We start from the raw sequence: 27,283 nt of genomic DNA on the forward strand, positions 1-27,283 counted from the left end.
CCTTTCATGATGCATTAGATTTTTTGCTAGTACAATGGTAGATTTGTTGTTGATGCAAATTTATGGTGCTTCTTGTTTGATATGTATCTTCTTTGACAAGCTTCTTAACCATATAGCATTGCATACACATGATGATGTCCCAACATATTCAAGTTGAGTGTTACAATTGATTGCTTTTTGACTGTTCAAGTAATTATGATATCTCTCATATAGAACACAAATTCAGATGTGCTTCTTTTATCATCAAGGTCTCCTCCTAAATTATTATTAGAATATTCAAGAAATTAAAAAAGTATTAGAACTTGAATAGAATAAATCCCAGGAGAGAGTACTTTTGACGTAATAAAAAATTCTTTTAGTAACCTTCTGATAAATTGAAGTAGGATCTTCTATAAATCAACTTATTAATCCGACACCATATAGAATGTTTGATCTTGTACATGTTAAATATCTCAAACTTTCAATCAACTCTTATAAAGAGTCGCATCTATTGCTTTGTCTTCATCATTCTATTAGTGCGCTATTTGGGTTATAATCTTTCATCTTAAATCTTTTGAGAACTGGTGTTGCATATACTTCTTGTGAAATAAAGATATCTTTTTTGCTTCACTTGTATGCCAAGAAAATAAGATATCAACCTCGTGTAGGTCATATCAAACTTCTTTATCATAGCTTGCTTGACGTCTTGAAACATATAAGGATTATTCCTTGTGAAGATCTATTTGTCTACGTACAAGCAAATATATAATATGCTTTCATCTTCTTCTTTAAAGAAAAAAAAATACTCATAAAGATATTGCATGAAACCATTAGCCTTAAGATAAGCATCAATTCTAGCATTCTAAGTCTTCGGAGCTTGTTTTAACCTATAACAATTTTTTTTCAATCGTATCTTTATGTTCTTTCTTAATATATCCGATAGGTTGTTCAATATAACTTCTTTAATAAAATCATTTATTGATGTGGACTTCACATTTAATTGATAAATTTTTTATTTGTTTTGAGTGGCTAAAGAGATAAATAATCTAATAATTATTATTTAAGCAATAGGAGTATATACCTTATCATAGTCAATATCAACTTTTTGCTTATATCCTTTAGCTATTGGTCTTACTTTATATTTTCAAATTTCTCTTTATGTATTCTTCTTCACTTTGAAAATCCATTTGTCTCTATAGATTCATGACTTTAGGTAAAGTTGCCTCTCTCATGTCTTGTTCTTCTTTATGGTATTGGTTTTCTCATCTATTGCTTTCTTTCATTTTTTATCTTTGATTACATCGTCAAGAGAAATAATTTCTTCATTAGCATAAAGATAAACAAGATTGAGTTGGTTTGTCATCTCATATAATTCTTGTATGCTCCTTGTTTTGTTTTTCTGGTTAGATTTTCTTCCAAAGACAAGCTTGATATAGGAGATGATGAAGGTATAAGCTCTTCATTTATCACTTTGTCTTTATCTTCATGTTGCACCTCTATATTTGTGCTCCAATTCTATACTTTATCTTCATAAAACTCCACATCTCTACTCACATGTTTTTTGTGTTCTTTTGGATCAATGTATTTTGTGTTCTTTCGGATCAAATAACATCTAGATTTTAGATCGGATATTATAGCCAATGAAAATATATTTGGAGCCTTTGTTATTTAATTTTATTCTTCATTGATCTAAAATATGAACATAGGTAATGCATCCAAAAATCATTTAAGTAAGAGATGTTAGGCCTTTTTCTTTTCAAAAGATTCATATCGTTTTTAAGATGTCAAATTTTTTCTTCATTCAAGATGATCCAATAAAATTGTCTTTAATTAAGTTAAGCTTAATCTCAAACCATCACCGTGATCGATATGGTCACCACAGCCGTTTCCGATCGGGCTGCAGAAAAATCCCCTTGAAACCGAACAAGCAAGGAGAGAGACAAACAGAGTGGAGGAATTGAGTGGATACAAGTGTTGAGGAGGAGCTCTTTTGATCTTTCACCTCTCGCCTGCTTTTTCTTCTCCGGTAGTTTTCTTCTCTTCTTTCATGGCATAGTTCGAGCGCTTCATGTAACCCATGGTTTGCAGCTCGGAAGGAACGCTAATGGAGAGCTCCATGTCCCTTGATTCAACTACTCCAATTGCTTTCCATTTAGCATCCAACGAACAAATACAAGTGGCTATGGACAGAACGATACTGATATGGTGATGATACTGATATGGTGCGATATCTGAATCAACATATGAATGTCTCTTTAGAGGAATGCAAAGTCTGCATGGAAGTGTCTATGGACAGAACGATCGCATGATTCATTCAACAACAAGTCCCACATATTTCTGCAGTTCATAACCTCACCCGCTAATCCTGCAACCTATTGCGAGTGCAGTACATGGTTTGGGCCATCTTGACATGCATCAGCTCAAGTGTTGATGATTTGTATGCACAACGTGAAACAGATGGTAGTGCATGCACAATGCTTAGCGAAGCACCGATGGAAATAAGCTAAGGTTACAGTGGCAGATCTCAGCCCCAGGTCACAAGTTGACTCGTTCAAACATGTAGAACGGCCATCGAGGACAGAACGAGAAGAAGATTACCAGGCGGCGGAGGAGGAGGAAGAGAGAGAGAGAGAGAGAGAGAGAGAGGGAGAGACGTCGCAGGCGAGCTGTGCTTCGGCTTGTCTCCGTCGCAAGTGCTTTGGCTTCCCCTCAGATAGCCACGTTTCCGGGAACGAAACAGATCCGTCCGTTCGTTGTGGTTTGACGGATCTGACCGTTAGTCGAAGATAACGAGGCGGTCGAGGTTGCTTTCTTTTGATCGTCTATTACTTGTTCTACTTATCTTGTAATACCCATTTTACTACCGCGCGTTGATTCGACAAGATACATACGGGCCTTAGAGATAACCGGGGCCCACTGGTGGGCCCCACGTAAGACATAATTGGATCAGATCTTTGTGATCCCACTTCGTTCCACGTGTAGGATTTTATTGACTGACAGACGACTGTCAACGTAGCATCGATACGAGTATACAAACGCTGCAAACCAAGACCGGTTCCCACTGCGACGCCGGCCACAAACGTAGCCTTCTCATGTCGTCCACTGATCGCCCATCTTAGCCGCAGCTCGCCACAGTCTCCCCATCTCACAGAACACGTCCTCCGTCGGCAGCTCGTGCCGGCAGCATGGGCACGTGTTCCGCTTCCCCAGCCACCCCAGGACGCACCCCCAGTGGAACCGATGCCTGCACGGCAGCTCGCACACGTCCCTCCCCGCCGCCATCTCCTCCTTGCATATCACGCACTCCCACCCTCCCGTCCTACACTCCACCGACGGCAGCGCGACCACGGCCGCCACCCACGCGCCGGCTTCGCCGTCCACCTTTTGCCCGCCGCCCCCAAGATCCGAGAGAGCTTCCGTCAACCGCCGGCACTTGACGGCGGCGTCGACGTAATGGCGGACGACGGCCCATGCATCGGTTCCGAGCCCCGAGGGGCTCAACATGGAGCGAAGAACGTTGTCAGAGACGGCTGAGTGCCAGTTGGAGAGGCGGGCGACGGTCGGGTCGTAGGCGTCGCACATGGCCAGGAGGAGGAGGGCTGCGTCGAGGTCACGCAGGCGGAGGGGGTGGGAGGGACCAGAGAGGGAGGGGAGTAGCTTGCGGAGACAGGAGAGGAGATAGCGGGCGAGGAGGAGAGTCTTCTGAGGGAGGGTGAGGGAGCGGAGGTAGGAGAGGGTGAGGGAGAAGTGGAAGGGGGAGACGAGGAGGAAGGCGAGGCGACGGCGTTGGAGGCTGAGGTCGGAGGACAAGGAGCGCGCGACATCCGAAAAGGAGGCGGAGGGGAGGCCCAGGAGGGCGGCCATTACGACTTCACCAGAGGAGGAGGGCAAGGAGAAGTCCATGGGGATCGGAGCAGAGCTTGCAAGGCTGCAGAGGAGATGAGAGGGCGACGTGCCATGAGCATGACACCTATATACTGTTTGCAGAGTGGGACTAATTGGTCCAATAAATTATTTCTATTATTCTAATATCAAGACATGAATCATAGTAACAAAATAATACTAAGTTTGGCATCGACATGAATAAAAACACAGCATTCTACAACCAGCCGTAACACCAAGAAAATACATTTCGATTATAGATTTCAGACTGAGTTCAACCACTATACTCAAGTAATTCAGGTAAAAGGAATGAAGTGCTAGATCAGCTAATGAGTCACAATAGAGACTTGTAACTTTTTCTTATGCGTGAAGATGATTGTCAACATAAAAATTATAATAATGCTTATGTTATATGTAAAAAATATGTTTCTATTGTATGAGAAAATTTTAATATAAAAATTAAAATTAAATAATAATAGATCTAGATTAGGATTATATACTTTTTAATATTATTTAAAAAATCTTTATTTTATCTACAAAGAAGAGTAGACTCATCTCCTATTCTTTTCATATCCTTTATAGGAGCATTATAAATGAAATAGGGACTAAGAAGAGATAGAAAAATTCTATAATATCTCAATATATAATTTAGTGACATATATTAAATCGTTAGGATGTTCTGTCTACGAGAGCATAAAGTCTAAGATAAGTAATTAAGAGAGTCCCTTATTATGATGAGCGATCGTTCTCATAGGGTCGATCGATGAACCCATTTTATTGTTGCGATGTTCCAATGTGCGATTGTACTCACGTGCTGACTAGCCTTCACCAATGATCCTATTGCCTATGGTCACCACCAGCGCTATGTGCGATCAACACATCATAGCCATGAGTCATGCAATGCAATCCATCGTCAATGTCATCTATCGACCAATGAGCCCATCACAACATACTACTTTAACGTAGCTTGCAACGTAACCAACCCCCCGATGATGCTATGTGAGGGTGCATCGCTCACAGACTGTCATTCACAATCATAGCCACCTTCACCGTCGATCAAGGACAGTGCCCAATATGGCTATTGCTTTCCTGTGCTATTGCATGCAACCAATGTTATCGCGTTATCGTTGCATGTGCAGTGTCGCCTATAACCAAATCGTTATCACGTTATTGTTGCATGTGCAGTGTTGCCTATAACCAAATCTTACCACCATAACCAATAGCAATGCCACTACCCATGGTGGCAATTATCGCACACAATGATGTCGTCACAACACTTTCGTTGCCTAGGTTACTACACACATTAGTAACAATGTAGCGATGACTGCCATTTGCATAATCATTGCCCGCGACCATAATGGTGACCAACGAAGGTCATCGCCCTCAAAGTGCTATTGTCAATAGCAACCTGTCGACGATAGCCCGTTGAACAAATACGAACAACATATTCTGTCGTGGTTCCACCTATGTTGCAAGTATATGAGAAACACAGAGAAATAAATTCAAAGATCAAACAAGATGGACATGATAAGAAAGCATATCGACAAATAGACAAATTATTCAAGCATGATACAATAAATTTGTAAGTGAATGGTATTAACAAATAAATCTAAATATAAAATAAATTTGATATACTTTTACGATCTAAGATATTTGATTTCAAAATATGACTGATATAATTGCAAGTATAAAAACTATAATCTTACTTATGTTATGTGGAAAAACTTTAATATCATAATCAAAATCAAATAATGATACCTTAAGAATATGATTATGTACCTTTTGATACTATTCAAAAATATTTTATTTGATATGCAAGCGCACCATTGTTAGATCCGAAAAATACAGTGCTACCGATCTATAACAAGAACTAGACTCTTATTTTTTTTCTTTTTCTATCATTCACAAAGACGTCACTATAAATGATAAAATAGAGACTAAGGAAAAATGAGAGGATTTATAATCTCTCGACGTATAACTTAGCATTACATATTAAGTCCCTAAGAGGTACTATCTATTTAAAAGATGATAACAAATTGTCTAGATAAGTATGTATAATTTAACGGAGTCCCTAGAATGTCATATCTATTAATAGACTCTCACAAAAGATAATTATGATAGTATTTCATAATTAAATTTTCTTTCTATTAGTCGATAATTATAAATCAGAATTCAATCATTTCTATAATATATTTTACCTAATTAGATATGATCATACAAAGATATCATAAGATAATAACTCTTAAATCCTTTTGAGCGAACTATATTTTATGCCACATAAAATTTTTCAAAAAGTTCACAAAAAGCAAGGAAAAAAAAAAGAAAAAGAACACTTCCACTGTCACACAAGAAAAGAACTTAGCCGACCAGGTAAATGGCGAAACCCAGCAGCAACAGCATCGCATAGTTGTGATCAGCAACTGAAATGAATGAACCAGCGCTTGCATCTGCAGCTGAAGCATAGTTTCCGGTCGCCGTATTTGTGGTCAAAACTACAACAACCCAGTTGCCTTCCTCAGCAATCCCGATTCCGGCATAGCTGCTGTCGTTCAGCTTCTGGTTGTATTGAGACTTGGTGTAGTTGGCCAAGACAAGATCAGGCGCCAAGTCCGGCACACAAGCTGGCATTATGAACCCGTCTCTCGTCACCGTCGCGTTTAGATGGCATGCGGTCAAATAATCAGGGAAGTCGGGGAACTGCTCCTCCGTGCCGGGAACAGTATCTGATCCAGTGGTGTTGCTGCAGTCTTGGCCTTTGAATGCTGATGCAAGCTGTGCAGCCAAGCAATCTGCATTCTCGTTCTCTGTTAGTGATGAAAGGTTGAGGGAGACTCTGTAATCGTTGATACCTCGAAGAAGCTGACCGGTTGTATCTGCGAAGAAAGCGAGTATTAAGAAGCTTCCATCAGAAAAAGTACTGCAACCAATGAAATATATGTTGTCATTAAAGCTAATAGTTTTGAGTATTATATTGTCATTAAGCTTTTACAGAAATCATAATCTTTGCTTCTGCAAAATCATAAGAAGATTTCCTGTCTCGAGAAGTTTTGATCGATAACTAAAGAAATCTTTGTTTGAGATGCTCATGAGCTCGAAGGTCTTCTCTCTGTGTTATGCTACAGATCTAGTTCATCCCCAATTTGGTCACCAGCTTCATAATGATCAAACTGTAAGCAGATTTAGAGCAATGAAAATGCTACATCCAACTCACAGTCAACAAGTCCCCTTTTCTGCGTAAATCTATAGATCTGTCTCATCCCCTACCTCGAAGAGGAGCCTCTAATAGAGAGCAGAACAATTCCATGAACTTCTATTTAGACAGGAAGAAGGGAATCTACTATCGATCTAGTGGGGCTTTGATGAAAGGATTGATTCCATTTCCCATACACTTCATGACGTAACCATAAAGAAAGAAGCTTACCACCAGATCTGGCTGAATCAAGCAGCACAGTGAGGAAGAAGAAGGAGAGGAGGAAGATCCCGAGGCCCATCTCTCACTGCCTCCTCAGCCACCCGCCCTTCCCTTCTTCCGCTCCCTGAGAACTCGAGAACAGGAAGCAGAGAAGGAAGAGCAAAGCTCCTTTTTCTCGTTCTTTATTTACACCATGCTTTTCCTTTTCCTGTTCTTTAAGCCAATTTCACGGTGGAGGGTTGCTGGCGCGGTGTCCTTTTTCCACCAGCTGTCAGGAATTCACAGTATGTACGGCATTCATTTTCTACTGTCTCATGGAGAAATTTGCTTGGTGAGCCGAAGATTAACCACCACCTCTACGCAGGATCAGCGACCTGAATCAGTGAACAAAGCGAGCTCCGTGAGCTGCTGAGCTGAACCACTGCTTCATGGAATGAGATGTTGACCTCTAACCCACAGCGGTTGACTTCTTTGTGCATCTCTGCGTCAATCTTCGCTCACAGAAGCGGCACCGACAAGATCTGACGCGCTTATCACGATGGATTATGTGTAGACGAAAGGTATGGGTTAGGCCAGTCCATAACCCACCCACTAGTCTTGAAGAAGAAATGGGCTGCTGAGCCCACTCGTCTTGGACTACAAATCGACAGATTGTTCAGAAACAAAGAAGTAATGCGCACACACGAAGTGCAGAGAGAGCTGTAGCAGACTCGAAGCAGTACCGAACGTCGTTTACTTTGGGCAGGCTGACTGCCACAGCACAGCCTGCATCGACACATTGTTTATTCCTCCTCCTTGTACACACAGAGTCTTGCGGTGATTTATAATGGCCGGTGGCCAATTATGGTGCTGACAGAGTGCCGTGAAAGCCTCGCCGCCAGATGCCATGGACTACACAACTGTGCGGATCCGCAGGTTTCCCATCATCAGCGGTGGGAGAAGACTCGGCAAGAATCAGAAGCGGAGAAGACGAGGGAGGGGGGGCAGTAGCAGTAGCAATAGCAGTAGCAGCAGCAAGGAAAAGAGTGAGGGCCAAAAGGAACAAGATGCATGTCATCTTCCCCCACGGCAAAAGGACTCGGCCTCTGCTTCTCCTGTGAATGTACAGTATCCAACAGTGTCTCTGGTGCACCTTTTTCGGATTATTCAAAAGGCATATCTCATTGGTCACCAGAAACAATTCTGGATTCAAATTCTCCTTCAAAATAAGAACAAGGAAAGAAAGCATCATCACTAGTTCCAGACATCCTATCCATTGCTTCTCTCATGTTTCAAGCGACAACATAGATAAATGACACCGAAGATAATCCAAACTTATCCTAAAATTGACTTATATTTTGTCCAGCTTAATAAAGATAGACTTGGCAGTCAGTCAGCCACAGGCTTTTCTTATTTGTTTGTTTGTTTGATTGATATAATCCAAGCACTCTGCCATGTACTTCCAGCCTTTTCCTGTGGATCATGTTCTAGACCGAGCATTAAGTATGAACAAAACGAAGAGGCTAAAGATTCTCTCGCTGTGATCAAAACATTGATTAGGTTGCGTGATCATGACACTAAAGAGGACAACTGTTTTATAAGAAGAAAAGTAAAATAAGGTGAGGAACAAATGTATAATTCTCTTTGTCCCCATCTTTTTATATTACCATCAAAGATTGGGTTGAAGAAGCTGGTGAGGAAACGACAACCGATCATCACAAGGCATCAACTTGGCTTGTCAAACGTGTAGCCAAAGCGATTGGGATTCTTTTGTCTTCTCTCCCTTGTACAGAAGCTAAACACACACTTTTTCCATGAAGGATCAGAATTCCCACACTGTAGCACATGATTGGTGCGAGCTGATCAGACCGTTCTACTGGATCACAATCTATCAGACACTCGAGCAGAGGAGAAAGGAGGAGGAGGAGGAAGAAGAAGAAAGAAGACAAAGTGGAAAAGGTCTAAAAGAGCATGCAGCACACGTTGAGCCACGTCCAACCAAAGGACAAGGTAGGCACATGGGGGCGCACCATTAATGCTTACGTGAAGCATCCTTCTCTCCCTCCCTCCCCCCTCCTCCCTTTAATTAATGTGCTCTGTTGATGCATCCATCCATATCACGTCCAACCCGTGATCGTCCTCCCACCCCATCCATCCATCCATCCATCATCTGATGTGTGCACTGTGTGTGCATCATCCCATCACCATCACATCCCTTTGTCTCGACGTTCTTTCTCTCTCTCTCTCTCCTCTTCATCGCGATCTTAATTCATATCATCGCCATTTCAAGCTTAAGCCCTTCATCAACCTCAACAGGGGTCCGTAGGAGAAGCAGAAGAGCTTTCGGTGAGAGAGGGAGAGACTCGATCGATTCCTCGTTTGAGTTGATTGAAGTGGATCGAATCCTTGTACGAGATGATTAAGGATCCCAACTTGCATGTATGCATGGCTTCTAATTCCTTCAAGGAGGATACAGTTCTCCTCTCCTGTACCCTTTTGGGATCGTCTTCTTGGTTTCTCTCCTTAGGGTTGTGTTGTAACAGCAGCGCCTGTACCGTTGACTTGTGACGTGGATTATTTGAGTTGACCCCCGACAAAATCTACGCCAAAATCCCATCCTCGGTCAAAAGGCCTCCCCGCTTTGGTTCCGGAATCTCCATCCTCTACGCGTGGGATCTTTTGCTTGTGCCAATGACACTTTGGATGTGAACGCATGATGGGAAATACCACAGCTTCAAAGAAGAAAACCTTCTTCCCCTTTATTTTCTCTCTCTCTCTCTCTCTCTCTCTCTCCAAAACATGGGTAGTAATGAGTGCATGTCACATGCATCAACTGCATGATTCAAAGTCGATCATGCATGACAGGTCAAGTCGATGTAGATGACAACAGAAATCGAAGTCATTGGACCAAAGCAAGAAACCTTTAGAATAAACAACACAGAACAAATCCTATGCTTCATCAATGTCATCTACCTTTGTCGTTCATGTGGAACAACTTGTGAGAACATAAACTACTCTCCACCAAACCCATGACAAGTAAACAATCTGGATTATTCCGACTAACCCAAGTAGTAAATGTTGGGTTCCCAAGAAAAAGAATGTGCGACGGCCCCTAAAGTCACCACAAAGCGAGCACTTAGGGATGGCCATTATGAAGAATCACCACATTGGCAAAGCCATTCCCGTTCATCCAATTGAATTATTCGGGTGGGTTTACTTTGACTTGGCGCCCTCTTTCGGACAATGTGATCCTACCACGACAGAAAGCAAGGCACTCCCATCCCTTTCTACATGTGAAGACAAACGCTAAGGGTGACGAAGGAGCGAGGGTGGCATTTTGGTTGGGCACGTCAACACGATGCCCATTAAAGAAGGAGGAAGACAACAAACACAAGGTTGGGGAATGGCGATGGATGGGGAGGTCTCCATTTGTGGGGTCGAGTAAAGGTGGTAGGGCTGCCTTCTTTTTGTCGTGGTGTAGCGTCTTCGCTTCGTCCTCACGCAGCAAACTTTTGTCTCCTTCTCCCCCTTCCATTCCCCCCCTCTCTCTCTCTCTCTCTCTCTCTCTCTCTTTCTCTGTGTATGATTGCAGAAGCTTGCCGACAAAGGTCTTGAGTTGTATGTTCACTGTACATAGGTTTCACAAAGGTTGGATTGTATTGGACATACATATTTGTATACGTCATCGAGTCTATAAAGAACAAAAGAAGGGTCAATATATTATAGAATAGGATTATGTTTTACATTGAAGAAAGGAAAAATGAAACATATTCTTCTCTTCTTCAGAGGTTTCCCACTGACCCTAAAAGGAATTTTAAAATGGATGTGAACATTTGGACTTTTGTGGGAAAATTTTGAACTTTTGTATATTATTATTTCACCAGTATGATTTTAGCATTTCTTTTTTCTTTTCCAAGGCTATTGTTTCAACAATTTGCAATATTCATTATGTAATTTTTTGATACATGTGTATGTGTATAACACTACAAATAAAAATTTCATATTGAGAAAAAAAAAGAAATATTTTAAGCTCAATCTCTCATCAATAAAAATTCATTTTTTTGACTATTGGACCACATAAATGAAAGGAGGCCATGGCAATATTTAACCCATTTTTCAATTAGATTAAATTATTTATATGGTGTATATATAAATAATTTAATCTTTTGTACACGTGGCAGTCCACTGTGCCGAGAGCCTCCTCTTTTGATGATTTGATGTGAGTTTGATTGATCTATTTATGAGATCCAGCGGTGGACAAAAGACCCATTGTGATTTGAATTGAAAATACAATAAAAATAATAAAAAAAAAAGGTATTAAACATGCCATGCATAAAATAAATAATAATGTTTATGTAGAGCCACCAAATTGGACCCCAAAAACCGCATTAATCGACAAATAGTGTCATTATTTGTCGTTTTTGTGACGCAGGTATCGCACTGATGTCATGATGACATGGCACGATACATTGCTGACGTGGTATGCCTATTGGGGATTCTTTATTATTTGTTTCCCTTCGGCCGCCCCAATTTGTCGTCTCCTGCGTCCCTCACTCGCTACCCTTTGCCGTTTCTTTAACTCGCTCTCTCTCTCTCTCTCTCTGCTCGCGTGCCCCGTCCAACTTCTCCCCCTTAATAACTTCATTCTCCCCTCACCTCCTCCCGTGTCTTCGTTCCTACCCACATCGGTTTCTCCCTCCGTCGAGGATCTCTCCTGGCTCCATCTTGGTGCTTTGATCTCGAAAGGTGGTTCCTTTGGGCGGGATCGGGAAGCTGCGCGGTGGAAGGAGGTGAGCGGTGCGGCGGGGGTCCGTGGAGGAGCAGAAGCAGCGAGTTCGCGGGTTCGGGAGCGAGTCGTTGACGGTTCGATCCGTCAACTTCAGTTCACGAGGAAAAAGGAGAGATTTTTGTTGGCTTCCGGCGGGGCTCGTTTTGGCTCGGCTGGTTCTTCTCTTGTTCTTGGCGTTCTGTTTCCGGGTGCGGTATCGCGATGGCGGGAAGCAACGAGGTGAACGCCAACGAGTGCAGGGTATGGACCCTCTCGCCTCCCTCCTCGCTTTGGATTTGGTGTCAATGTTCCTTCTTTTATGGAATCTCTGCGCCCGTGCTTCCTGTGCCGATGATGCGATCGGTGGTTTCGCTGCTTTTTGTTCTTCGCCCGATTTTGGGGTGTATCTTGATTTCCGTGTCCATTCGGTTGGTTAAAGGTCGGATCTTTGATCGGCTTCAGTCGTTTCTTCTCTTGCATTTGGCTATTTTCTGTTCTTTCATTCGCTTGATGGGGGGACGGGGGTCTTTGCTTCGGGTTCGTGCATTCCGAAGCGAAGAAGCTTTGTCGATCTCCCATGGGCTCTATAGAAATCGCGAAAAGTTTGGATCTTTTGGCGTTATCCGAGGAGGAAAACAGTAAAACCAAACAGAAACCCTATTGATTCTCGCTCGCTATCTTCGTCTCTGTCCTCGATTCTAATGAAATGACACATGCCCTGAAGCTCCCAAGAAATCCCTCCCGGCAATTGCAAAAAGTTTGAATCTTGCTTCCCTTTCACGGCCAATTCCTGCCGTAAATGAAGACAGAGAAACCAAGAAGGACGCCTCCTCACCCTCTTTCTTGATTCGGTGTTTTTTTTGGCTTTGATTCCCTCGCAGATGGTGGTTCCCCTCAACACATGGGTCCTCATCTCCAACTTCAAGCTGGCCTACAACATGCTGCGCCGCCCCGACGGAACCTTCGACCGCCACCTCGCCGAATTCCTCGACCGCAAGGTCCCCGCCAACGCGGCCCCCGTCAATGGCGTCGTCTCCTTTGACATCCTCATCGACCGCACCAACAATCTCCTCGCCCGCATCTACCGCCCCGCCCCTCCGAACCCCTCCTCCGCCACCACGCCCCTCGCCGACTTCCACCGGCCTCCCTCCCCGGATCCCTTCCCCGTAATCATCTTCTTCCATGGCGGCAGCTTCGCCCACTCCTCCCCGAACACCGCCATCTACGACTCCCTCTGCCGGCGCTTTGTCTCGCTGTGCGGAGCAGTGGTTATCTCCGTCGACTACCGTCGCTCACCTGAATACCGGTACCCCTGCGCCTACGACGACGGATGGGCGGCCCTCAAGTGGGCTTCCACCGAGCCATGGCTCCACGGCGGCAAGGACGCCAAACTTCGGGTGTTCCTCTGCGGCGACAGCTCCGGGGGCAACATCGCGCACCACGTAGCCGTAAGGGCTGCAGAATCCGGGATCGAGGTATCCGGGAACATCCTTCTCAACCCCATGTTCGGCGGCAATCACCGGACGGAGTCGGAGAAGAGATTGGATGGTAAGTATTTTGTGACGATCCAGGACAGGGATTGGTATTGGAAGGCGTATCTCCCGGAGGGAGCCGACAGGGACCACCCAGCTTGCAACCCCTTCGGTCCCAATGGCGTCCCCCTCGAAGAGCTTCCTTTCACAAAGAGCCTCGTCATAGTGGCAGGCTTGGATCTTGTTCAGGACTGGCAATTGGCCTATGCCGACGGGTTGAAGACGGCCGGCAAAGATGTGAAGCTCGTCTACCGGGAACAGGCCACCATCGGCTTCTATTTGTTGCCCAACACTGACCATTTCTACGAAGTAATGGAGGAGATCAAGCACTTTGTTACCTCTAACTTATAGTCCATGTGCAGCAGGAAGAAGAAGGAGCTGTTCTATCATCTTCCTATGCCTGATTCCATTTCCACGAGGTTGGAAGATGGTGCTAACTCTATAGGTAACTTGCCTTTCTTCCTTCTGCTGGTGCCTTCAGTGGTATCTGTTGGACACCAGGGTGTATAGTGAGTCAAGTCCGGGAAGATGGATACAGCATGTAACATGGATCTTGTGTTGGTATAAAGATGCCCTCCTGTGATTCCTTTCTTTGCATGTAACATTGATCAGAAGAGAGAGGGTTTTGGATCTTCCTCGGTCCATTTCTTGGGAGGAGAAGCCAACAGGCAAGGCAGCCAGTGGCTTCTTCGCCTTGGTTTCCAAGTACATGGCCACCACTGGGACCTGTGGGCACTGTTGCTTGACTTCTGATGCCTTCTTCTTCCTTGACAAATGGGTGTTAGTTGGCTCTCTCTCTCTCTCTCTATTCTTCGCAGGAGTAGTAGTTTAATGCACGCAGTCCATATTCCATCCACAGTACTTGGTGTGATATGATACATACATATAGGTCATATAATTAGGTGCAGGGCAAATTATTATTGTCCTTTTGACTGGACAACCTTTGTCTGCTTCCAATGGCAGGGCAGCCCTGTAAGCCATGCTGGCTACATTTCCTCGTTACCAGTCAATAACCAGTCCTTTTCAGAGTTTTATGTGTCACTGTTTACTGCAAGTCCCAACAACAAGAACAACAACAACAACAGCAACAGAAGCCTGCTCTGCTCATTGCTTCAATTGTAAGCAGCAAATTGGAGCACGTGGAGTGAGAGTACTTTTGTTGACGTGGTTGTCAAAGACCAAGAACCAAAAAGTCAAAAGGAAAGGGAGTGCCAGATGTTCTCCTCATCCAAAACAGATTAGATTAGGTCAATTCGAGGGTTCCTCCTCTCTCCAAAACTCTACAATTTAAATCTTATGAAGTTGATTGGGATAATCTCAAGTGTTGGGGATCAGTCGTATCCATCTTCATCGAGTATGTCATAACCAATCTTCTAATCACGAGTGGTTTGAGAGCCTTCAAGCTTTCTCTCGGGAGCACCCACTTCGGTATCACTTCGTCGAGTTTGGGATTGGATCTCAACTCCACGTTAGCAGAATTTATTCGGTTCGGGTCAACCTTCCACGTTGGGCTCGGACGTGATCGCGTCCGATCCCTCATTCAGAGACGACTACGGAACCACCAGAGGTAGAATTGATTCTGGAACAAGCGTTGCATTTTTTGGATTCCGAGACATTTCATTTCTTGAGTGTTGGGAGATAGCTAGTCCTGTCAAAAGGTTGTTTTTTGTGTCATGCGTCGTTGAATACTGAAGTCGTTTTTGGCTTGTTGGTGTTATCTCCGGGGTTTATCATCATCAAGAAGGTCAATGTTGGGATTGAGATGAAAAAGGAGCATTCTTGACTAAGATGGGCTGAAGAAGACCATCCGAGGATGGGTCATGGCATGGGCACGTCCGACATGGATACCGACAAGAACGACACTATGCGTGTTGGTGATGCTGCTTGATCCGGTATGGAAATTGAGATCTTTTATCTGACCCGCCGATTGCTCCCATGTTCTTGACCAGTACTTGTCTGTCGATAGCCCGTGGCCTGTGGACAGAATGGATAGCCGGGCGTATGTTTCGCAGTTCTCGGAGATGGTTCACCGTTTGTGGTTGCGCTCCAGGTGCTTGCTGGAATTACTGACCGATATATTCATTGCAAAATGGCATCTGTTCATGTGTCTAACTTTTCATGTTTGTCGGTTATGTGATAGGGAAGCCGTGTGCTAATATACAATGTTGATAATGAGTGGAAAGTGGGAAGAACATCCGTGCCAAAAGCTTGAGGTGGACAATTGCCGATAGATCTCTTTCTCCAGATCAACGATACATTGTGAGTTCCTGAAACAGTCTTAGTAAAAGCTTCCGGTTGCATTGCTTTAACTGTTTGTGCCCAAAGAATAATTGTTCCGTGCCTTCTTCTATGGATAGTTGATGGCCAGTGGCAATTCTGAATAGATCAAGATTTTGTTGCAATCATTTAAGGTTTAGACATTCTTACCCTACCCTGCAATTGGGCAAAGCTTTCTGGGATAGTGGCATCTATTGCCACTATCCCAGACCGCTTGTCTGGTTGTTCTTGTATACATGTGAGGTGAGTAATAGTGAAGCGGCAGAGGTCTTTTGAGTGGCGGTGCAGAGGTGATAGGAGTACTCTGGTGGGGAGAGAGAGAGAGAGAGAGAGGTTTGAATCCTTGTGAAGGTGATTTTCTAGAATGGATTCACCCCCTCCTTTATCCTAAATTGGAAGAAAAAACAGCACCAGATAGAATGTCACCGTGACTGGTATCCAATTGGATAATAAAACCTTATTCATGCCTTTTTTTAGCATGACTAATATTTGCATGCATTCCAATTGAAATCTTGTTGCACTTGGGCTACTTAGAGGTGTCCAGATATCTCAGTTTTCTGTATATATTATGTTCATTGCTACGATGTGAATCTTTAGGATTTTACATCCAGTTAGTACCTGAACCGTCGATGCTTACGAGATTGTGTCTGCTTACCTCGACCTTTATCAGCATCATTAAACTAGAGTGATTTGCAGAAGGAGCTTATGAAAAATACTATAATTTGCGACAAATGTAATTATTTGACATCTATAATGTTGCAGTTCAGATACTTGCTAGCTTATAATTTTGGTGAGGTTCTAATTAAATAACAAGCCTGGATCTTTTCCTACTATCAAGTTTAGAGCAATATCGCTAGCCAAACTACTTCTTTTATTCTTCTAATAAAGTTTTTCTTTGGCGACAACCATCAGAAACCTTTCTCAGATATTACAACCCTGAGCTTAACTAATGTTGTCGAAAGGCTATATCATGAACTTCGTTAAACTTTTATTATATAGATGGAAAATAGCACTTGAAATTTGTTGTCTTTGTAAGACATATATCAGTTTGCAGATGAGTCTACTGTGGTTGTCGGTCCACCATTTGTCATGTGATTACTAATGTTGCAGTAGAATTTCAGAAGAACAGTCGTAAAAGGACAATGATTGACCATATCACAATTCCAAATTAAACCTGTAAATTGCTATTTACTGCTTTGGGTAATTGATACTGTCTCCTGAGAAGGCTCAAGCCTATTCAAGCTTCTTTCTTGAATAACCTAAAGCATACATGCCTTTCTTTTTGTGATTATTTTTATATTGCTGACTTAGCTGTTCCCATTTAATAGATCCAAAAGTTTATTTCTTGATTCAGAATTCACATCATCCTTGGTTATTACAGGCATAATCAATAAGTTGGTGGCTGGATCATGGCAATGCTATTATTCCCCTTCATTCCACCTTGGCTTGATGGTGAAAGATCCAGTTTACAGAAAACACACAGTAAAGCATCCATCAGAAGAATTTTCAGATACAACTCTTAAATGATAGTGCAACACCTCAACTTGAATCAAATGAGCACCCAAATGTCTTCTGTATAAGCTATAGTTGGTGATCTTTCAATTATTATGACAAAGTTCTTTAGGCAGTCAGAGAACTCAATTGACATTCTGAAACAAGATGCTGGTGAGAGTGTTCATGTAAGATGCCTTCATTAACATCCATGGAAAGAGTCCACAGTGTACTACCAGACCTGGTGGAGCTGCAAACTCTCGGGGAAAGAAATTAAACAGCCTGTTCTCTCTTAGGGAAGAGCATGATTGATACATGGAGATGAAAAGGTTTGGAACAATCACAGCAATTCATTCGGCAGCAAGTATTCTTCATGTTGTTCGATCTCCTCACAGATGTGTTTCTGGTGTTTGGATATTGCAGGTGGTGTTCTAACATGCCACCTCGGTTACGCTGCTGAATCCAACCAACCTCTTCCTACAGATCCAAAATGTCACTGAGATCTCAAAGGCATCAACATCACCCATGGATGCACTGAAGGGTACAAAAATCACAGATCAATCCAATTGGTCATATCAGCTCGACCGGACCAAACAAACACCAGTGGATTTCGTACCGAATCCAACGAAAGATTGACGAGGATTTGCTCACATCGGACTTCTGCAAACGACATCAATATACACGGCCAAAGCTCGTAATCTCTCTACACAGCAACTTACATTATCTTACAATAAAGCATAATTAAGGAGAACAACATGACATTACCGTCCTTAAATCCCCATGTATATATATATATATATATATATATATATATATAATTGTTCGTGCTCTTCTTCCACAACCTAAAATTAATAAAAGAATTTTATTATTACCGTATGTTAATAAGCTACTTTTTTTTATCGTAGTAATTCTCTGTAAGTCTTCGGCTGACTCGATCGTGCTTGCGTGGAACAGGTGGTGATGGTGGTCACGAAGGGGCGGATTAGCTTCTCCAGTTGGGGCACTGGTCGACGGGGCGCATCTTCTGCGTGCCGGCCTTGAGCGGGCAGGGCGTGTCGAAGGGCGGAACCATGCAATTGTACTGCAGGCACAGGGCCGCGCCAACGGGGATGGCAGCTGCCGCAGGGCCGAACTCGATCCCTGTCAGGAAGTTGTGCTGGAGGTAGAGCAGTTGCATCCCGTTGCTGAGCCGCTGCACCAGGCGGCTCGGAACCTCCCCGGTGAACCGGTTGTTGTTGAGGTACAGGCGGTCCACGCCGGCCAGCTGCGGCGGAACGGATCCCCACAGCCGGTTGTAGCTCAGGTCTACCACCGGGATGACCACGTCTCCCTGGGGCACCACTCGCCCGGAGAAGGCGTTGCGCTGGAGTTGGAGAGCCTCGAGCCGGAGTCGGAACACGCATCCGGGGATGGGGCCCTCGAGCAGGTTGGAGCTGAGGTCCAGGAAGTTGAGGCGGGTGAGGCGGGGGAGCACGGCGTCCACGCTGCCGGTGAGCGCGTTGGAGCCGAGGGCGAGGTACTGCAGGGAAGACGGCAGCGGCGGGATGGGGCCGGAGAGCTGGTTGTGCTTGAGGTCGAGGCGGAGGAGGGCGGCGGAGCGCGGGAAGCGCGGGATTGGGCCGGAGAGCTGGTTGTGGCAGAGGATGAGGTTGGAGAGTGCGGAAGCGGCGGTCAGGGCGGGGGGAACAGGTCCGGAGAGCTGGTTGTAGCTGAGGTCGAGGGTGCGGATACGGCGGAGGGAGCCGAAGCCGGCGGGGAGGGGGCCGGAGAGGAGGTTCTTGCTGAGGGCGAGGAATCGCAGGCCGCTGCAGCGGGCAAGGGCGTCGGGGATAGGGCCGGTGACGCGGCCGGGGACGAGGGACAGCTCGGCGAGCGCGGAGAGGCGGCCGAGGGCGGGGTCGAGGCGGCCTTGCAAGCCCGGGGAGCCCGCGCGGGGGTCACCCAGGGCGAGCGCCACCACGCGGTCCCCGGCGCAGAAGACGCCCGGGAAACCGCAAGGGTCGTCGGTGAAGTCCCACGCGGAGAAGAAGTCGGACCCGGGCATGTCCTCCAGTCGCTTCCGCACAGCCTGCAGCGCCAGGAAGTCCACCGGGTCCAATATCCCCACCACGCCCTTCGACGACGCCAGCAGCAGTAGCAGAAGTAAGAGACCCCCCAAGAAGCAGCACCGCAACGCCATCGTCACAACCATCACCGCATCGGCTCTGTACAAAGTCTGCTCTGCTTTCCTTGGCTCCCCTCCTTTCGACCGCTCCTTTCCTTTCTTTCCTTGAGCTGCAAAGGGGAAAAGAGGGGGTTTTAATAGAGAAGACGGAGGGTTCACGGTACACCCTTTCTACGTTGGCCTGCTGGCTTTCTCGTGGGGAAGGGCGTGAGCACTTTAATGGCGGAAACCGTAAAGAGCGAAGACGTGGGGGAGAAGCCTCCCTCTCTTTTCTATTCTGCGGTGGGTTGGTTGCCGGCGAGGGTCTCGTGTCCCAGAAGATGGTAGTAATCGATGCTGGCTTGAGGAGGAAGGGGAAATCGATGTGGGTACTCGATGCCTCCTCCCGCCTCTGCAGCGAGCGGACGGTTCTTTATCGTCGTCGTCATCATCATCGTCATTATAAGCGTGGTGCGGGGTTTTGCCTTCTAATTATTGTCATCTTACTGGTGGTTTTGGTCCGGAACAATAAACGGCTGTCCGAGGCAAGTGGTTCGGGGGTCGGTGGTGCGGTACGGGGAACAGAGGGAAGGACACCTCAGTGGCCACGTCAGACAAGGGCGTGGCGGCCATGTCGGAGTCGTCCTTGGAACGCCACGTGCCGGTTGCGCTCAATTGGTACAGAAAGGCCCTCATCTCAGGTGGGAGATGTCTTCTTCGTTCGACTGACTGCAACTCTGAGACATGTCATGTGACGAATGTGGGGCTAAGGCAAACCTGGTGATCAGATCAGCCGACCGAGAAGACGACAATAGAGTGTCACGTCGATGCGGTGGCCATGTTTGCGGGGGGAGGGTCTAAGCTTGTACGCGCCACTGGCAATTTGCCCCCGGGAAGATGGTCCATGATATGTGCGTCGGGTAGCACGCAGAAAACTAACTGTTCGACGTAAGGCAGCCAGTTTCCTTGAAAGAGAGTGGCTTTACTTCTTCGTTCCCATCGTGTTTCAGATGTCAGGAAGGCCTTGTCAAGTATGGTTCGTCTTTGGGGCCGACTGATTCCTGGCCAAGGATTGATTCCCTTTCTCGTTCTGAGGATTCCTGGCCAGCGAATGCGAATCTTAAGTTACCACACAGTGTGTTGTCACAGAAACGAGTAACATAAAGCACACAAGTCTTGATAAGCAACAAAGTCCAGCTTGTAAACATAGAAAACTAGTTTGAAGTTTATTTCACCACGAAGAGGAAAGTGAATCGCCCTTGAAACTAATTAATGGTGAATACTTGTGTAAATGTAAACAGGAAGGAGAGCTCATGTGGGAAGCACGTCCAACTACATGAACTAAAAATCCATATCTACAGAATGTACAGTGACCGTGGTGGTCTAGGTGGTTGGATTGGCAGACCTTTTGCTTCCATCTCCATAACTAAAAATGCATTATCTACCTTTGATTGCAAAATGAGAATCAAATAGAAGGAGCAAGTGTAGCTGTAGAAGTACATGTCGATAGCTTCCGGTTTGTAGGTTGTTTCAGCCATCCAAGATAGAAATTTGCTTGTAGAAAGACATCGTATGATGAAGCCACCAACTTCCACATCATCAACCTGTTCCACATCATCAAAAGGTAAAATAATTGACACAGAAAATTTAGATTCAGTGCTGAACAAAAGATCTTGCGAGTTTAGGTTCACCTTCTTCGCTGAAGGCAAATATACCTCCCACCATGTTGTCGTCGTCCCCATCTTCCTCGGGCTTTTCTCTCTCGCAGTGGCTGCTGTTGCTGTCTGCATCTGTTACAGCTTCAGTCAACTCGCGGCAGTCATCGCGTTCCGATACTTGGCAATAACCCTCATTGAAATATTGGGCAAACTCCACTGAATTGTGGGAATCAGATCTTTCAGCGTGTTCCATGTGGGTGTTTGTAGAACATGCCTTTTGAACTTTACCACTTCCTTTATCGTTCATAAAGTCATTATCTACAACCAGTAATCTACCACTACATGACAGGCTACTTGATCTTGTCGACACACCATCAGTGACAGAGTCATCCTTGACAGAATAGCTATTGGTGTCTTCTGAATGAAGTCGGGTGCAATCTTTAATGGAGTCCTTTATTGGCAGTGTAGTGGATGCTTTGGATTCTGATAATGCAGGAATACCTTTGCTGATGATTGAAGGCGAACTGTGACCAGATTCATCAGCTGTAGTCTTCTCTATCGCCTGCAAGCTAACAGGTTCACAAGATCCTGTTTCATCAAAATCGAGCAAACTTTGTGTAGTTCCTGACCCTAGAATAAACATTTAGGGATTAGTAAGTTTCTGATTACCAAATTCCATATCAAAGTTTCTTCAAATTCAAAACTTTTACTTACCAAAATCCGATCCACATGCAAAAGATACAGGCTTAAACTCATCTGTAGCTTGGAAAACCCCTGATGATGAAGTTTGATATCTACCTCCAACCCTGAAAATGTAGATCATGTAATGGCCAGGTTGTATCCTTGGTTAGTACTCATTGCTTATTCTGATATTGACTTCAATTATTTTCCATTTTGTTGGGTTCTTCAAGAGTCAACGCTCAACCCAAACTACCAAAATGGTGTCAAATATGTAGACGAGTAACAAATAACAGAAACAAGACTCAGAAACTCAAACTATTGAACATGATTGGCAATTTGAAAAAATGAATGGGATAAAGTCTGTACCTATCATTCCAGCTGGATTGGATACAGCGAAATTGCTCAAAAACAGGAAGTAGATCCTTTCGCCTTATTTCTATCTCATCAAAAAATAAATTTTCAATCTCAATCTCTCCACCATCTTCTGTAAAACCTTCACTAGCTCTTGGTGGATTCAACACACAAAAACAAATCTACGATAAAAAAAAAAGATTAGATACATCATCAAACAACTTGGAGAAATTAGTCGTTTTTATGAACAGCTCAGAAACAGAAAAAATGACCACCTTTGATTTTTGCCATATCGGGATCTTTCCCGAGTTAATCTGTACCTCTGCATTTGAAAGGTACCAGTGGAATCTTTCACTTCTTGCCGACTCTGCTCCAGGTACACTGCCAGTAGTCGACATGGAACATGAAGTTTCATTATCTTCACTATCTCCGGAATCCATAACTGTCTCACTAGTTTGCTGATCATTACAGAATATTCTGGAAATATCTTCCTCTCTCTCATGCCAATTCAATCTTCTGCAGACATCCCACCATTGAACTGGCTCAGCATTTACACGTAAATCATCATCTTGAAGTTGCAACACAGAAGTAGGTATTGTTTTCGAGCTTCTATCACAAGGCTCCACAAAAGAAGATGGAAGAAGTTTGTGTTGTATGACATGACCAGATGGAGAGTAAACTAGAAGATGCTCCAACGAGTTGGCCTTGGAGGGACCCCGTGGAGTGTCATGATACAGAGAATTATGAAACACAGCAGCAACGGCACCTGATGGTACAGATATCTTGCCTGCTGCAGAAGCAGCAACATTGCTAACAGTGCTTAGCCAACCAGAATTAGCATTTTTAATCCTACTAACTACAGAATATGTAATTGGAGGTGGTGGTTGTTGTAACTGTTGATGGATCATGCAACAGGAAGCTGCCCACCATGGCGACGTGAGATTAGGAGTAAGAATCGGTCCATCATGGATATTTTGCGGTTGAAGGCTAGCATCACCACCGAAAGGCGATATAACATATATGTGACAAGTTCCCCGGGATGAAATAATTGAAATCCACTGACTATAATGACTAAATGAGATATCCTGTATGACCTGGTACAAGGAAAAAAGAAATCCATCAAATATACTAAACAACTGACATGTCAGTTGCCCTACAAAACATTATAAAGATAACTCTTAGATTCATACAGCCGCTGTTAGCCCACGATATAGTTTGTAAAGATGAGCATGTGATGATGTCCAATCATAATGTGCTGAGATAGAACCATTATGTACACGGGTAGGCATAATCCGGAAAATGTTTATATTGTGCCCATGTATTGAAGCTGTAACCAAAAGGGTACCACTTGGGTTAAAACAGAGAGCAGATATTGGACTGGTGTGAGCCCTAAATTGTGAAATGACATCCTTCGAAATGAAATCTTTTATAACAACCTGCATAGAACCATTACAAATAATTAATTTATCCAAAAAAAAGACCATATGATTTCAAATCCATCTGCATTAATATAAGAGGAACATATCCAACTTTGATAATATACACACCGTTCCTGCATTGTCAGGTTCAGTTGGAAGTCCTGTTGGTGGAAATCTTCCGGACCTGTTGGAATGTGGTGACAAAGGAGAACTAGAACCATCAGGAAGTAACTCCTGACAATATTTTGAGAGAGTTTTGTAACCTACATCTCCCAGATTAAGAATTCCAGCAGCCAACGTTTTACTAGATTCCATTGCATAACGAGCAACTAAATTTCCACTGCTGGGTGAAGTTGATGGGCTTACGCTTGGAGAGGGAGTAAGATTTTGAGGACTAAGGCGGCCTGTACTTGGTACAAGAGGGTTATTGGAAGCGTAAGCTAACCACCTAGGACCAACAGCCATCGGACCATAACCAATGTTAACACCAGCTGTTCCTTGTAAAGGATAGGTCAGAACACTGAACTTGTTCTCGAGAGTAACAGCATCAAAGCAGTATATCTGCCAAAACAAAATTCAAGCAATCAGAAAAGATAAATCATTATGTTGAATCCCATATCAACATGATACTAAAAAATATAGTACATTTCTTGCTTACTTGTGCAGCAAGCGCCACAGCAACTATTCTAGGACTGCACCGAATCATATATACAGCAGAGCGGAATCTCAGAACATGAACATAGCTATGATATTTGAGTGAGTAGAACCTAACAACTGAAGGAGTAGTGATACTATTTCCTGCCTGAGGTTCATTGACGCTCTCTCTAATTAATGCACTCAGACGGCCACCTTGGACCATACCTGTGCCATTGGTCTCATCACCAGCAACAATCAAGAGCAAAGGATGTGAGGCTCTGAATCCTTCAGTAGCTTCAGACATCATTGGCGTGGGCTGCATCTGTAAAAAAGTAGCTGGGCCATCACGCTTGGATACCAGTTCGCAGACATTAGAGGCATCCTCCACATCAAGCACTTGAAATCCATTAGAATAACCAAGAAGTAGAACATTCTTGAAGGAAGATGGACTAAGCTCTAGTTTATCGAAGCCAGCCCATAAAACCTGTTAGAGAAATAATTGATTATGATCAAAATGAAACACAGAAAATATATGGACGATGTTGTGGATGATTCTGGTGAAAATTTGTTATACAAAAACGGCTTAATAATGCCCAATAAATGAAATATGTTTACTAACCAAATATAGCATAAATAAGGTAAACTAGTCAAAACTACGTAACCACAGTTACATATGCCTCATAGTTCATTTTCTTATGCACAATTTAAATAGTTAATATAATCAAACTATTCAAACTAAGTGCACCTTCACAAGCCTCCCTAATATCCCTCACTCTCTTTACTTTCCGAAGCAAATTACCAGCACAAATAAGTTCCTGTGTAAATCTGCTTTTGCATATGGAAGGCCGCTATGTATATCTTTAGTTACCAAGTTAACTAGGCCAGTTTGTTGTGGAACCTCTTTGTCAAAGCTAGGAAAAAATATAGTGAAACTTTTGCTTTTTGATGGCAGTAAAAAGGTTATGAGAAATCCACTTCATGGAGTACTTTTTTTATAATTAATTAATTAAATATATAGGGTGAACAGTGAAAATTAAGCCAGTGCATGGTGGATTGACACTCCACTACCATGACCACTTGGTTACAACTGCCCTTAATCTCCTCTTGTGGTTAATATACACCAACTTTTAATTGTAAAAACATGCAAAAGTACTTTGGCAATACTATAACATAGAAAAATGAGTTTATACCCACCAGCTTATATATACCAAAACAGTAGCAGCAGCACCACCACCAAAACTCAAGATGACAATAAGTTCCAACTTGACAAGTTGTATTCATAGTGCCACATGCCTAGTAAAGAATTTTGAAAAGAACGGGCAAGCAACCAGTGATCCTATTCTCATTGGAAACTGGACCTACCTGTAATCCTACAACCAAATCAAAGTAATTACTATGGTTTTTCAACCAGGATGTGAGGCACTAAGATTCCAATAGTTCAGAGTAAAAATATCACCTACTCTTGCATTAATAAACTTCATCAAGACCGAGATCCTAACTCAAATAAGACTAGAATAATTTAAACTAGTAAAACAGGACTTTTCTTCTAAAAAATTCATAAAAATTCTCATCTGGAGGAACATCTAGATCTTTTCAAACTCAAATCCCATTGACCCAGCAATATAACTAATCCAAAAACTCCCCTGATTTAGGATCTGTAATCTATTACTCAGAATACCAACAAGATAACTAATCCAAAAACTCCCCTGAACTAGGATCTGTTATCTATTACTCAGAATGTGGTTCTAAAGCCAGTAATAGTATTTATCTAAACAAACAATGATAAAAAAATGTAACCTATATATTGTTTGGACTGAAACCTGTTACTCATAACCCAAGCTTAGCCTCCACTGTGCTTTAACCCAAGGGTTAAAGTTATTGTACATGTAAGTTTCCCAGGAAAAAGTAAAAGATCTCAAGATTCTTTTACTGAATATACATGTCAGTGTTTAAACTGTGCAAGTTGGCTCCTTATGTGCCATAAGGCTCAAGAATTTGAAAACAGCATCAAGAATGAGCAGCATACAAGTGTTTAGTTTCCCTGACACGAAACAAGATGCTTTTGGCCAACAAAATTACCTATTTAAGATGGATAATCATTTACATTCTCCCTTCAATTATTTTTTACTTGTTCACAAAAATGAACCATAAACTCTTCCATCCTCCTGGGTCGTCGTTCCTAATTAAACTCTAGGTAGGAAAAACTGTTCCACGGAAGCATTGACAAACCCAGCAGTTGATATTAAGAAGCCTGAGCAACAAACCTAGAGAATCAAGAAGCTTGAGAGAGCCATAGACCTAAGTCCTATCAAGTACCTATCATGCATCACAGTTCATTCCATGAAAAAAAGTAATCACACAGCAGTAATGTCATCGCAAGCCAAATTGAAAACAAGACTGTCATCCAACACGGAAATCAACATGCCATAACGCCTCTCTTCCGTCCAAAAGCAAGCAAAAGGGGAGATATGTATTTTCGATAGCAACCTGGTCCTTCTCATCCTCGGCCGGCACGGCGATGGATGCGGCGACGGACGCCCCGGCGGATCGGACGCTGCTCGCGACGGACCCAGCGTTGGAAGACACGGTTTTGAGGCACGACGAGATGATCCGCAGCGAGCTCGGCAGCAGCCCGCTCTTAACTCTCCCCTTCCTCATCCTCCCAACCTTCCCACCTTGCACCTCCTCCTCTGTCTCCTCCTCCTTCTTCTTCTCTACCAACAACCACCCACCGCCGCCCCGCCGCCCATCGCCGACTCCCACCGCCGATGATCAATACCATCCGACTCCAGCGCACGCCGCCCTCCTCCTCCTCATCCTCCTCCCAACAATCTATTCTTCCTATTCTTTCACCTCCTACCCTCAAGGTTTGACTTCATCTCCATCGTGATCATCGTCTCTCTCACGTTCACGACTCGCCCCAACTCACAACCAGCAAACTAAAACCAACCCAACCCTCTCCGTCGGCCTTTTATTATTATTATTATTATTATTTATCTCTTCTCTCTCCTCTCTCCTCGCTGTTCTCTCGCTTTCGTGTTCGCTTATCCCTCCCTCCTAATTAATGATGGTGAAT

General features: G+C 43.8%; 5 protein-coding genes across 5 annotated transcripts; 1 reads left to right on the forward strand and 4 right to left on the reverse strand.

Annotated features, from left to right (window-relative positions):
- Positions 1-2,920: 2,920 nt before the first annotated feature.
- LOC103988439 (E3 ubiquitin-protein ligase SGR9, amyloplastic-like) lies at positions 2,921-4,119 on the reverse strand. Its single transcript, XM_009406968.3, has one exon. The coding sequence runs from the start codon at positions 3,880-3,882 to the stop codon at positions 3,070-3,072; it is 813 nt and encodes a 270-aa protein (XP_009405243.3). The 5' UTR covers positions 3,883-4,119; the 3' UTR covers positions 2,921-3,069.
- A 1,970-nt stretch (positions 4,120-6,089) lies between these two features.
- Positions 6,090-7,605, reverse strand: LOC135676376 (uncharacterized GPI-anchored protein At5g19250-like). Its single transcript, XM_065187494.1, has 2 exons — positions 7,283-7,605; positions 6,090-6,734 (listed from the first exon to the last, which is right to left on the reverse strand). Exons 1-2 carry the CDS (start codon positions 7,350-7,352, stop codon positions 6,220-6,222), a joined length of 585 nt encoding a protein of 194 aa, XP_065043566.1. The 5' UTR covers positions 7,353-7,605; the 3' UTR covers positions 6,090-6,219.
- A 4,244-nt stretch (positions 7,606-11,849) lies between these two features.
- LOC135676375 (gibberellin receptor GID1C-like) lies at positions 11,850-14,143 on the forward strand. Its single transcript, XM_065187493.1, has 2 exons — positions 11,850-12,281; positions 12,902-14,143. Exons 1-2 carry the CDS (start codon positions 12,243-12,245, stop codon positions 13,901-13,903), a joined length of 1,041 nt encoding a protein of 346 aa, XP_065043565.1. The 5' UTR covers positions 11,850-12,242; the 3' UTR covers positions 13,904-14,143.
- Positions 14,144-18,130: 3,987 nt separating this feature from the next.
- On the reverse strand, positions 18,131-20,555 carry LOC135676374 (probably inactive leucine-rich repeat receptor-like protein kinase IMK2). Its single transcript, XM_065187491.1, has one exon. It carries the CDS (start codon positions 19,509-19,511, stop codon positions 18,303-18,305), a length of 1,209 nt encoding a protein of 402 aa, XP_065043563.1. The 5' UTR covers positions 19,512-20,555; the 3' UTR covers positions 18,131-18,302.
- A 152-nt stretch (positions 20,556-20,707) lies between these two features.
- LOC103987953 (autophagy-related protein 18g) lies at positions 20,708-27,152 on the reverse strand. The gene is made up of 9 exons (XM_009406428.3): positions 26,695-27,152; positions 24,230-24,691; positions 23,701-24,132; positions 23,344-23,589; positions 22,429-23,247; positions 22,169-22,335; positions 21,836-21,927; positions 21,155-21,751; positions 20,708-21,067 (listed from the first exon to the last, which is right to left on the reverse strand). The coding sequence occupies exons 1-9, from the start codon at positions 26,863-26,865 to the stop codon at positions 21,063-21,065; spliced, it is 2,991 nt and encodes a 996-aa protein (XP_009404703.2). The 5' UTR covers positions 26,866-27,152; the 3' UTR covers positions 20,708-21,062.
- Between the last annotated feature and the right edge of the window lie 131 nt (positions 27,153-27,283).

Source organism: Musa acuminata, chromosome BXJ1-6 (assembly GCF_036884655.1).
Source record: "Musa acuminata AAA Group cultivar baxijiao chromosome BXJ1-6, Cavendish_Baxijiao_AAA, whole genome shotgun sequence".
Classification (NCBI taxonomy): Eukaryota; Viridiplantae; Streptophyta; class Magnoliopsida; order Zingiberales; family Musaceae; genus Musa; species Musa acuminata.